Source organism: Podarcis tiliguerta (genome assembly GCF_965153285.1).
Source record: "Podarcis tiliguerta genome assembly, chromosome: 13".
Classification (NCBI taxonomy): domain Eukaryota; kingdom Metazoa; phylum Chordata; class Lepidosauria; order Squamata; family Lacertidae; genus Podarcis; species Podarcis tiliguerta.
Window position 1 is genome coordinate 13055024 of NC_139546.1, and position 13476 is coordinate 13068499.

At 47.2% G+C, this 13476-nt stretch overlaps 1 protein-coding gene and 1 long non-coding RNA gene across 5 annotated transcripts in view; one reads left to right on the top strand and one right to left on the bottom strand.

Annotated features, from left to right (window-relative positions):
* Positions 1 to 1699: 1699 nt before the first annotated feature.
* The window catches only part of LOC310661673, a 63383-nt gene continuing 51606 nt past the window's right edge, over positions 1700 to 13476 (bottom strand). For all 4 annotated transcript variants that reach the window (XR_014504035.1, XR_014504036.1, XR_014504037.1 and 1 more), the window contains one exon: positions 1700 to 1818. This is a non-coding gene — a long non-coding RNA (uncharacterized lncRNA). The remainder of the gene's footprint in view (positions 1819 to 13476) is intronic.
* FZD2 (frizzled class receptor 2) lies at positions 6222 to 10165 on the top strand. Its single transcript, XM_083407763.1, has one exon. The coding sequence runs from the start codon at positions 7411 to 7413 to the stop codon at positions 9094 to 9096; it is 1686 nt and encodes a 561-aa protein (XP_083263889.1). The 5' UTR covers positions 6222 to 7410; the 3' UTR covers positions 9097 to 10165.

Consider the following 13476-nt stretch of genomic DNA (forward strand, 5'->3'; position numbering starts at 1 on the left):
GTGATGTACAGATTGAGTCCGGTAGCAGATGACTAGGCCATTGATTGTCCTATGTCGGAATGCAGGGCAGTGAGGATGTGACCCTCTTTAATTCTCCTTGACCTCTTGGTGGCTTTCAGTGGGATGAGCTATGGTATCCTTAGGGACCAGCTTCACTGCAATGACTGTGGGATGGGTTTCAATGGGTAGGAGAGGATACCTTAATTGCATTTTATTACTCCAGGTACCCATGTGTGAGAGCTGAACAGTTTTAAAAATCCCATCCTTTGTCAGCAAAATTAAAAGCCTAGGAATCAGGCTGCAGAGCAAGTCCAGTTAACAAAGTACAGTGGTACCTTGGGTTAAGTACTTAATTCATTCCGGAAGTCCGTTCTTAACCTGAAACTGTTCTTAACCTGAAGCACCACTTTAGCTAATGGGGCCTCCTGCTGCTGCTGCCGCGCCGTAGGAGCACAATTTCTGTTCTCATCCTGAAGCAAAGTTCTTAACCCAAGGTACTATTTCTGGGTTAGCGGAGTCTGTAACCTGAAGCGTATGTAACCCGAGGTACCACTGTACTCTGGCTTCCCCCTTCTTACCCAGCCTAATAAAGAACCAGGGAACAACTTGGGAAGTAAGTTAAAAAAATATAATTTACTTATAATCGTACACTGGTTCATAGTAATGGCAGCAGTAAAAACTATGCAGGCAAAATATCTATATTTACAGTAAAACCAGCTTCAGGCATGCATACCCTCCAACATTTCTCTGATGAAAATAGGGACATCCCATTCCATAATGATAATTTTACTATTTATACCACACATATCTTACTGGATTGCCCCAGCCACTCTGGGTAGCTTCCAACATAAATAAAAACATAACAAAACATTTAACATTTTTTTAAAAAAACTTCCTGATACAGGATTGCCTTCAGATAGCTCAGGGGTTGGAAAACTCCATACCCTCTGACATTTCTCCAATGAAACTAGGGACATCCTAAGGAAAAGTGGGACATTCTGGGATCAAATCAGAAATCAGGATGGCTTCTCTAAATCAGGGACGTCCCTGGAAAATAGGACACTTGGGAGGCTGTGGGCATGTGCCTAAAGTTGGATCAAGTGGAGGCATGTTTGAATCCAACACTGGTCAAAGGGAGAGAGAGAGACGAACAGGAAGTACTGTATGCTCCTTTCCCTCTAGAAGATGCAGGGGAAATGACATCACACAGAGCCCACTCTACCGATTGTATTTCTATTGTCTGAGTATCTGCCTATCAGCAGTACAGCTCTATGGACTTAGGCCCTTCTTATTGTCTCGCCCACCCCCAGGACTATGGATGCAGCAATGGCCCTGCTGTTCCATGAAGGGGTGGTGGTGTATGACACCCTAAATTCAAGTTATTTGCAGTGAAAGCCTAATCACAGATGCTCAGAAATGAGTACCGTATTTTTCGCTCTATAAGACGCACCAGACCACAAGACGCACCTAGTTTTTGGAGGAGGAAAACAAGAAAAAAAATATTCTGAATCTCAGAAGCCAGAACAAGAAGAGGGATCGCTGCACAGCGAAAGCAGCATCCCTCTTGCTGTTCTGGCTTCTGGGATAGCTGCACAGCCTGCATTTGCTCCATAAGACGCACACACATTTCCCCTTACTTTTTAGGAGGGAAAAAGTGAGTCTTATAGAGCAAAAAATACGGTACTTTTGAATTCCCAGGTAAGTGGACTGCAGCTTGACTCTGGTTCCAAACCAGTGTCTTTAAGTTTATCTTAAGGAACAATTTAAGGAGATTATGTAGTTAATGACCAGCCAGCCTTGCTTGATGATTCCATCTTTCTGTAATGTGAAAATAAACAAAGTTAAAGCATTTCAGTAGAATAAAATAAGACTTCCACACCTTTTCAGTGTCACTTCATCCCAACGTATACAAGAACATGTAAATTTGATGCAGGATTTAAAATAAGTATCAAACAGTTGTTTTAATAAATGGTGTGTCCCCCCCCCCCAGTCCAGCATTCCTTTCCTACCAGAACTGACATAGAAATCAAATTTGCACCCACCCAGCACATCCCATAAGTATGGGAGGATTCCAACATACAATTATAATCAATTAAAATGTAATGAACTTTGCTTTAAGATCTGCTTGTGAATGGCCCCTACATGTTGCATAATTAAGACCTCCTCTGCCAATCCTCAATTTCTCCCTCTCCCAAACAAACTCTCACAACAACATGTTAAAGAATGTTCTTGCTTTGAGGTGCCATTAACGAAAAGGGGGCCATAATGCATTTCTTTGTTCGTGAAAAGGGGCAATTATAAACAAGGAGCAACCTAGCTATTAAAGGGGTCCCTTCAAGAGGTCTCCCAGCTCACAGAAAGATGGAGGCTTTCAGCTTAGGTGGGGGAGGGAGGAGAGACACTTTCAAGAGGATCTTTATCTCTTTGGGTGGGGGAATTCTCTGTATAATTATTACTGGACCAGCCGATCTCTTTAAAATACATTTGGGAGCTGCACAGAATCCTTCTGTAGACTTTTGCATTCCCCCAAGAGGGAGCAGAGGACTCCGCTGGGTAACCATCGGTCTGGCTGTGCAATGCTTGCGAGTGCTCTCAGCATATTTGGAATGGGGTGTGGGTGTGTCTCCCTTTGCTGCTGCTCTCACTGTTGCATCTTACGCTGTGTACACATTACCAGCTTAGAAGGCAGCTAGGTCGTTATTTTTCTCAATTCCAATCGAAGCTGGGGGACACGGACACACACACACACACACACACACACACACCAAAGCGCAGTAAAAGAAACTATGGATGGCGGCTACCGTCGTATGTACATTGCTTCCCCAAACCAGCAGTGGAAACACACTGGGTGCAGAGTAAATGGGAATGCAAACACAGCCTTAAGTCTTTCCCTTTGCTTTCCTTGCTGCCTGTTTTTGGCCCACCAGTACTGCAAACATATACACTGTCATTTACGGTTGTGCCCCAGGTGTGTGTGTGTGTGTGTGTGTGTGTGAGAGAGAGAGAGAGAGAGAGAGAGAGAGAGAGAGAGAGAGCACACAGAAGGATTCCTTTGCTGGTAAAGACCAAAGCACCATCTCAGCCAATATATGCTCTTTCATTTATTTATTACACATCTATCCCCTCCTTTCATCTAAGGTGCTCAAGGTGGTTTACATAGTTCTTCTCTTTCCTCATTTTATGTTCACAAAAAGAAGGATCAGGTAGGCTAAGCTGAGAGACTGTGACTGCTCCAGGCCAGGGTCACCCTGTGAGCTTCATGGCTGGGTGGGGACTTAGACTCTGATCTTCTGGGTCCCAGTCCAACATCACATTAGCTCTTTCCCTGTTACTTCTATTAAGGAATGACTGCCGCTTGATGGCAGGGCACAGGTTCAACCCCACATGCGACAAAAAGAGCTGGGGAATACTCTCTTCTGGAATTCTGGAGAGCTGATGCCAATCAGTGTAGATAAGACTAAGTTAGATGGATGAAGGTGTAAGACAGACTCTTATGTTCCTATCTGATCTGATAATCGAAGGTATACTGCCTTGGACCATAGAAATTCTGTTCAGAGTGATCATGACTTAACAGCTGTTGATCCTCCTCTCCATTGTGGGTTCCACTTGGCTTTCATGGTCTTTCTGCCAAGATGTCTAATCTGTGTTTAAAAAGCTATTCCCAGCATCCTGGAGAAGCAAATTCTATGAATTCATTAGGCGTTGTACTTCCTCTCCTTCTGAGGAGTCAGCATAGACAAAACTGATAAATGTTTTTAATACTGTTTCTTAGACTGTTGTAAGCCTCGCTGGGACCTCATGGCGAAAGGCAGTTAAGAAATCTAGATGAAGATGATGATGATGCCACCAGCAGGCATACCATTTTCTGTCACAGTGCTGCAAGGATGGGAGAACTTATACTTAATTGGTTCAGATGGTGTCATCTTAAGCCATCACCTGTTACATAGCTGTATCCGTAGATTATGTCAGTTCTCTATGTGCTTTGGAGACCAGAGATGTAACTTGCTCGCTCATCCCCATACGTCTTGGGTCCTCTGAAACTTCGCATTAGCAATGCCCCTCCTGGCAGGGCTGTGATAGGCATGGAGTCGGACAACAGGGACTTCTCGTCTGGGGGCGGATGAACCCCGGGGTGCTAATGGAGATTACTGTGAAGATTACTGTGGCCAATGCGCAGGAGCTGCTGCAGAGGATGACGGGAACATGTTTCCTGAAGTGCATTAGAAAACCTGGAAGATCCCTCAACAACTCCGAACAGAAATGTGTTCTGATGTGCATGGACATGGATGCCTGGAACACTGTCTCACGGGCCTACAACTCCCAGATGCAGAGGAGATTTGGGGTGGACATTCTGCTTCATTTGCAATTAGTGCATGTACCATAGCTTCCTGTTGAAATCCTGTAACTTCACACAACAAATCTTCCAGGCTTGGGTGTTGTTGTTTGGTGCCACTTATCGCACAAGGATGCCCCTCCAGATGGCAATAAGGGTGTAACATTGCTGAAGCACCACAGAACAGCTCATAAAGGGAAACGTGTGAACAGTCCATTATAGATCCAGCATGAATGTACTATTATTGTGTCATTAATATGGTGCAGAATGCATTCTCAAAAAAACAACACCAGTCTGGAGGGGCTCTCAGTATTTTGTGGGAGGAATTCAGTGGCACACCAGAACTGTAGGCTTGCACATTTAAAATGAATTCAAAGCATTCTGGCTCTAGTGCAGCAAATCCACTTGTAAAAAACGTCAGGACTTTTTGCAGTTTGACAGGTGAAGGGGAAATGCATTGAAAAGCGTGGGATGAACTAATGGCTATGCAGAAGATGCTGGAACACCCTGGAAGCATTTGTTGAGGGCCAGATTTAATTTAACTTCCACGTAAGCTTTCGTACAAGCAAATAGGTCATCTGGAGGGGCCCTACATTTTCCCTTGTGGGTCCATATTAAGCCAAAGTACTTGACTATAATCTAATTTATTTCCATCAAAGCTAAATTGGTTTGCATCTAAGTCCTTTAGCTTAGCTATGAATTGGGCTGCTGTCCAGCTATTCTGCAAATGTAATATTTGGAATTCATGGGGTGCTTCCAGTGTGTCACTATTTTGGGGTGGGATTCAATTGCATACTGGAAAATTCAGACCGCACATTTACACTGAATGAGAGGTCCTGTGCAACAGACTCTCTTCCCAAAAAGATCTGGGATTTTCTGCAGTAAGGGAAGTGATGGTAAAATGCACTGGAATTGTGGGATAATGCTTGGTTAGACATGATATCCTCTAACCTCCCCTGCAAACAGATCCATAATGAATTGCCGTTAAATAACTAATAATATCTAATCTCCCTGCAAAAAAATAAGGACGAATGATTCCTGTGTTGCAGGGGGTTGGACTAGATGACCCTTGAGGTCCCTTCCAACTCTGCAATTCTACAATGCTATGAATGGTCAATAAACAGATTGTCTGGAAGCTCCTATAGATTCAGAGCCCTTCCAATGCCAGAAAATTCAGCTCTCTGCCTTAAAAGCAGGCTCACCCACCAAACTAGACAAAAACCAGATCAGTCTTTCATGTGTCAGGAGTGGAGAGCAATTGCCCATCAGAATGGGGACTGCAGAGCAAATGCCATCAGATGATCTGAGCAAGTGAGTCGGTCCACACACTTAAAGAGGAAAATCATAACTTCCAGGACTTTGGGTAGAAAGGGAGGAAGTATTTTGGTCCCCTGGACTAGGATAAACAACTAGATCTTTTCAATATAATTTGGGGGGTGGGCTGCAACATGGCACCTTCCACCATCTAGAATCACAGGTGGCATTCCGCATGTTGATGCTCCAGCTCCCATCAGCCAATGTGACAAATGATCAGGGTTGATGGGAGCTGTCCTCAAGCAACATCTGGAGGACCCGGGGGTCCCCATTGCTGCTCTAGATTTTGCTCTGAGCCCAAGAAGGCACGGCAACCCCACCTCCCTCCCAAGACTGAGTACAATCAGACATTGTGTTGGGAAAATATTCCTTTCCAACAAGGTCATGCATCAGGTCTAAACTGAAGGGCTCACTCCCACACCTTGTTCCCAACTTAGTGATATATAGAGCAACAATGTATAACCTAATACAGTGGTACCTCGGGTTAAGAACTTAATTTGTTCTGGAGGTCCGTTCTTAACCTGAAACTGTACTTAACCTGAAGCACCACTTTAGCTAATGGGGCCTCCTGCTGCTGCCGTGCGATTTCTGTTCTCATCCTGAAGCAAAGTTCTTAACCTGAGGTACTATTTCTGGGTTAACGGAGTCTGTAACCTGAAGTGTCTGTAACCTGAGGTACCACTGTAATACAGACAAGGCTGCCTCTGAGCACCAGCAGAGAGCATTAATTGCCCCCAACTTCCCAAACACCAGGCACAACTTCTGGGTGAAATGGCTGGTTTGAGGGGGTCTCAACCATTTTATTTTTTTTAAAGTTAATAATGAAATACAGTACCCAAGAAGCAGGGACTTTCATGAACTTTTTTTCCCATTTCTTGTGTGAAAGTGTGTGGAACTGGAGGCAGGGAGATTGGCGAGAAAGAAGAGGCAACAGGATGTGGGGATAAACATGCAACTCACTCCGGCAGTTTTCTGTGTGTTTTGACTGGAAATTGTTTGCAGAGAAGGGAGAGGCGGCGCTCTGCACTTTGCCTATTAAGAATCGGAAAGGGGGGGGGGAGTTGTGCTGCCCGCACAACCAAGATAATCTGCCTGCTAATAATTATAATTGTGGCGGGAGGTGAATAATCATCATCGAAGGTAAATTATTTCTCCTTAAAAGCAGCCACAGGCTCGTGACTGAGCAGGCGCGGGGGGAGGTGGAGAGAGGAGAGAGAGGTTTTTGGCATCTGATTCGTGATCTCGTTAATTTTTTCCCCCTTCCGCGATTGACCAATCCTGGGAAGGGAGGGAGGGGGAGGAGGGCTGGTCCTTGCTTTTGAATCTGATTGGGCGAGAGGAAATTTTGGGAAGGGGCTTAGGCAGCCAAGGTCTCTTTGATGGCGCTGGGAAGGGGGAAAAGGAAGAGAGGGGGCCGGACTGGAATTGATTAAGTTGGGAGGAGAAAGAGGAGAAGGCTGGGCGAAGCGCAGCTCAGCCCGGGGGCCCTCCTTTGAAACGGACTAATTGGGGAGCGAAGACACAAAGGGACGCGAAAGGCGCTCGGAGAGACGCACAGCAAGGAAGTTTCCCGCTGGGTGAGTGGAGTTGCTCCCCTGGATCTCCCAGGCGGATCCCCCCTCTTCACCCCCCCCGCAGAAAACCAACTCGGAAACTTTTGCCAGGACCCGTGTCCCCCGAGGGAGTGACAGATCCCAGCTCGTCCTGGGGAGGAGACGAGGCGATCGGGTGTCGGTGAGAACCGAGGGGGGGAGAGAGCCACCATGCGCCTTGCCGACGCGTCCTTGGCTCGCTGCCTGGCGCCGCCGCCGCCGCTGTTGCTGTTGCTGCTGCTGGGCTCCTGCCGGGCCCAGTTCCATGGGGAGAAGGGCATTTCGATCCCCGACCACGGCTTCTGCCAGCCGATCTCCATCCCCCTGTGCACCGACATTGCCTACAACCAGACGATCATGCCCAACTTGCTGGGGCACACGAGCCAAGAGGACGCTGGTTTGGAGGTGCACCAGTTCTACCCGCTGGTGAAGGTGCAGTGCTCGCCGGAGCTCAAGTTCTTCCTGTGCTCCATGTACGCGCCCGTCTGCACCGTCCTGGAGCAGGCCATCCCGCCGTGCCGCTCCATCTGCGAGCGGGCGCGCCAGGGCTGCGAGGCGCTCATGAACAAGTTCGGCTTCCAGTGGCCCGAGCGGCTGCGCTGCGAGAACTTCCCCCGCCACGGCGCGGAGCAGATCTGCGTGGGGCAGAACCACTCGGAGGAAGGCGGCTCGCCCGCGCTGCTCACCAGCGCCACCCCGATTGCCGGCCATGGTACGGTGGGCCACCCCCGCTACGCCACCCTGGAGCACCCCTTCCACTGCCCGCGCGTGCTCAAGGTGCCCAGCTACCTCAACTACAAGTTCCTGGGCGAGAAGGACTGTGCTGCGCCCTGTGAGCCGGCCAAGCCCGACGGGCACATGTTCTTCAACCAGGAGGAGATCCGCTTTGCGCGGATCTGGATCCTCATCTGGTCGGTGCTGTGCTGCGCCTCCACCTTCTTCACCGTCACCACCTACCTGGTGGACATGCAGCGCTTCCGCTACCCGGAGAGGCCCATCATCTTCCTCTCGGGCTGCTACACCATGGTGTCCGTGGCGTACATCGCCGGCTTCGTGCTGGAGGAGCGGGTGGTGTGCAACGAGCGCTTCCAGGACGACGGCTACCGCACGGTGGTGCAGGGCACCAAGAAGGAAGGCTGCACCATCCTCTTCATGATGCTCTACTTCTTCAGCATGGCCAGCTCCATCTGGTGGGTCATCCTCTCGCTCACCTGGTTCCTGGCGGCCGGCATGAAGTGGGGCCACGAGGCCATCGAGGCCAACTCTCAGTACTTCCACTTGGCCGCCTGGGCCGTGCCGGCCGTCAAGACCATCACCATCCTGGCCATGGGGCAGATTGACGGCGACCTGCTCAGCGGCGTCTGCTTCGTGGGCCTCAACAACATCGACCCCCTGCGCGGCTTCGTGCTGGCGCCGCTCTTCGTCTACCTCTTCATCGGCACCTCCTTCCTGCTGGCGGGCTTCGTCTCCCTCTTCCGCATCCGGACCATCATGAAGCACGGAGGCACCAAGACGGAGAAGCTGGAGCGCCTGATGGTGCGCATCGGGGTCTTCAGCGTGCTCTACACCGTCCCGGCCACCATTGTCATCGCCTGCTACTTCTACGAGCAGGCCTTCCGCGAGCACTGGGAGCGCAGCTGGATCAGCCAGAACTGCAAGAGCTTGGCCATCCCCTGCCCGCTCCAGTACACCCCGCGGATGAACCCCGACTTCACCGTCTACATGATCAAGTATCTCATGACGCTCATCGTGGGCATCACCTCGGGGTTCTGGATCTGGTCGGGCAAAACCCTGCACTCCTGGAGGAAATTCTATACCAGGCTAACTAACAGCAAACACGGGGAGACGACCGTTTGAAAAGGGGGATATCGAGAGGTGAGGGAAGGCGAGAGAGAGACTTGGTTTGCCGGCCCCAAACTTTGAAACAATTATGAGAAAAAAACAGGGGGCCCCCACCCCGGATGTGCTCTGTGGGGGGTATGGGGTGGTTTTTTTTTTGCAGGGGGGGGGGAGCCTCTCTCTGGAATTTGGGAAGTCCTGTTGCACAGAGCCGAGATCTTCCTTTTGACAATCTCGAGAGAAAACGCGGAGGCACGGGAGGAAAAGAACGAGGGAGAGAGACCGAAGTATTTAAAACTGTCTCCTTTTAATTAAAACTTTTTTTTTTTGCTTTAGGTTTTTATTAACTATTAAAGGGTGTCTTTTGTAATTAAAATTGTAAATAGCATTTGTAAATTTAATTATATATTTCTATTTAAAAAAAGAGCGAGAGAGAATGCCAGCAAGGACCCAGAAACATAGGGAGAGGGTCAAAGAAAGGAAATGGTCACCCATATTCTCCCCCCCCCCCCCTTCTTTGGGTACTATATATATTTTTTCCCCTTTGCCTTTGCCATACCATCATCACCCCTCCCTCTCCATGGAGCCACGAGGACTGCCTGCTGTTTGGGTTGGCCCCTTAATAGGACATTCTCGCTTAAACTTTTCTGAAGAGCCAGGCTTGGAATTGCTCCCCCACCCCCTGCAAAAACACATCGCCCACCAACTCCCCTTTGGAGACTACAGTTTTTTTGGTACGGTTCCAGAAAGACTTCTCCCATCTCTCTCATTTTTTCCCCTCCGCTTCTGAAGGTTTGCAAGTAACTTTCTGCATCTATGAAAACACAGTGCCGGTGGGGGTGGGATGTGAGTCCTTTGCTGAAAATTGGGCCCTGGCTGTGCGGATCTCCTTATGGTGATTTCTGCTAAAGAAAGAAATCTGCTGCAAGAAAAGGGTTCCCCTCTCCCTCCTGCCTTAAGCTGCAGAGTTCTTTTTTCTGTTGCATTTGTACATTTCTATTCCCCCCCCTCCCTTTAGATGTTTTGTACAAAAGGTGTCTTTTTAAAAACTACATTTCCTGTATTAAACAGACTTGTTCTTTGCAAATTCAGTTTTGAGTTTTTTTCAGAAACAGCAGCAGCTTCAAAAGCAATCTGTTGGCGAGATGTCCCTCAGTCAAATTCTATAAAGCAGTTAAATGCTGCAATGCATACTTCACAGACCAGCACACAATGCCTGCTTGCCAAAGGGATGGATCTGTTTTTTTCTTAAAGAAAGAACCTTTTTAAGAAAGGGACACTGGAAAGTGCTTAATGACATTTTATAAAGTTTTCGAGGAGAATCCCTCAATATATATATATATATATAGACAAGGCATTTATTTAACTTTTGAGAACTGGTACCTTACGTTACCAGAAATTCGGCAGAGAGAGAAATTTATATTTTGACTCAATTTTTTGTCTTTTTTTTTTTTTGGTGGGGGTATGCTATTACTCCTTCCCCACCTCCCTTGCCAGCTCTCAAAAAAAGTCAAAAATATTTGGACAGGTTCTTAAGTGACTTTATGAGGAAGTATCAGGTTTGTGTTTTTTGTTCAGTAAAAGAGTGGTGTGTCTGGTGGAAATGTTGTAGCATTCACGGCATTAACTAATTTGTTTGGAAGTAAGTTCTGCTGATTTTTTTTGATAGAATGGATTTCCAAAAATGTTTGTGAGACCACAGCCCAAGGCTTCCACTGAAATCTATGTGCGTTGATGCACGTGTTAGAATTCGTAATCAAACAGCACTTTCTAGAAAAAAAGGATGACCATGTGCAGATAATCATATGTGACAATTGCCTACACATGCATTTTGCTGAATGTTATGTAACCTCTTGAAAGATTTAATTGCCACCTCATTGTTCTCTTTCCCGCTCCAAGTAAATCTATTAGGGGTTCCGGTGCCCTTTGTCATAACAGTGAAAACATACATATAACAGCAGCCCAATCTTTTGAGCTTTTTGCTCAGAAATAAGTCCCACTAAGTTCAGTGGTTCTTGCACCGAAGTAAACTGCAACCTAAATTTCAGTTCTCTCAAGCGGAAAATTAATTCCTGTATTTTAAAAACAGTTAACGTCTTTTTTAAAAGCTTCTAATGAATTACTTAAATGTCTTTGCCTCCCGCCAATCATTATCCCTCTTTTAAATTTCTAAATGGAATTCTGTTGATTTGGCAACAATCAAAATTCAGTCCTAACTACACACATATACACAAAAGGTCGTTTTTGTATTTAAATTAAGCTCCTAAAAAGGCTTTATAGAAGTCACTCTGATCCTAACCAGAAATCAGCTAGAAAATTCCACCCATGCTTTTGAGATGATAACACCTCTAGTAATATATCTCTTTAAAGCAGAAGCAGTACACTAAAGGGTAAAACTTGGAAGTGGGGAGGAGAATCCCACTGTCACTAGCACATATATTCAAAAGGGGGGGGGCATGAAATAAAACTTTCCACCTTCAATTCAGTTTAATTTCTCAGTGGCAGGAGGGAACACATACATCATCCCCACCCAAACCCTTTTCCAGCTTTTTGTGGTAGAATTGTGACTATGAAAGAGTTGTTGTTGCTGTTTCCTTGTGTCACTTAGTTGTTTTTTAAAAGGTAACGGATAGAAATAAATAGTTTTGCATTTTCTTTTGCACCAAAATGTTCCTGGAGGAAGCAACTTACTGGTCCTGCGGATTATGGGACTGGTGTGTATACCAAAAAAGATGGGGGGGGGGGCAGAGAGAGAGAGAGAGAGTGAGAGTTGTAAAGCATTGCAGCAAGGAATGGGGTGGGAAAGAAAGAGAAAGAGTGCACAACTTTGCATTCCACATTTTAAGCCTCCTTAACAGAACGAGGGTGGAAAAGAGAGCCTCCAGAACGCACCCACCCACCCCCAGACACACGCATCCTCTTCCATCAGAGAAGCGAGTGTGGTTTAAAGCCAAAAGTCAGAGGGCCACTAAAGCAAACCAGATGGACGTTTGGAAGGCTGCAAACATGTGTCCAGTATCAAAGCAATCCAGCTAGATAGAGGAGGAGCAAATTCCATCTGGTCTAATTTAAAAAAAGAAGTTGAATGGGATTTTCCTCTTGGTGTCTGAATGCCGCCTGCCAGGGAGCATGCCAGCCCCGCTACCACCCCCTTGTCGCCACTTAAGAGTGGCTCTTTTGCTACTCCCACTGGATTTATTTTTTTCCACGACAACTGGTGATTTGGGAAGTTCCAAAAAAAAAAAAAAGAGAGAGAGAGAGAGAGAGAGAAAGGGAGTTCTTTCTACTGACTCCGAAATTTACAAGAGGGGGAAAATGGACTTAGAGCTTTTGGCGACAAATGGCCTTTTAAACTTTCTCTTTTCTCGAACCGAAGAAGTGTGTGAACTTTCTCTCTCTGCCACACACCCCACCCCCCCGCCACTTTATTTATGTGACCCAGTTTTGGAATTCCTCCTTCCTTTCCAGGTGACTTCAGTGACACAAGAGCACAACTCTCGAGTCGGCCACAGCGTCATCACCAACTGCTACCCCATGGGATTGAGCCCTTAGTTCTGCTGCCAGGGCCTCTTTCTGTTTTTTGTTTTTGTTTTGTTTGGTAAGAATCGCATTTGCCGAAAGTTTTTCTGCATGGCTCATATTCCAGCATTCTCTCCCTCCCCCCGCCCCGCTCCAACTCTCAGACCTGTCTTATGAATCTTGCAAAAGCACCGACAGATGGATCTCATTAGTTTCCTCTTTTTTGGCAAAGGTACCTCAGCCGCTCGCCCCACACAAGAAGGGACTACACCCAAACTTTTTGCGCCCCGCTTTCCGAGCTCTGTGGACAGAACGACGTGCAACGTGGACCCGAGGCGGGGAGTGGAGAGCGGCCTTCCTCTGCCAAGGAATGCCGAGGCCAGGAGTTTAACTCTCTCCCCCTCTCCCCATTTTGCTCTTAATTTAATCCTTCTGGTTTTGTAAGCCTAGAAAAACAAGACCATCTAATGTCAAGACAGTTTATATCAGGCGGGTGCCTCTGTGTGTATGTGTGTGTGTTTTAACAAAAGGCCTGAAAACTTTTCTTTTCTCCCCCCCCCCCTTTCCACCCACCTCTTCCCCTTTTCCCCTGGCCTCTTGCTAAGTGCATACATAACTTGGAGCTCAGCAGAAACCCCCTTCCAACCTCTCCTTGCTCATCCTAACCATTTTTTGCTTGCAATTCCAATTTGGGGGAGCAGGGTGGGGGTGCTGAATCTGTTGGAAATAAAAGTTTGCTACCCTACACTCAGAAAGGGCATAGCCTTTGCCAGATTCCCCACCTTGCTTTAAAAACCCATTTCACATTCTCTCTCTGTCTCTCTCTGTGTGGAATGATCACTCCCTCCCATGCCCCCAAAAGGAGTTGCACAGGACATT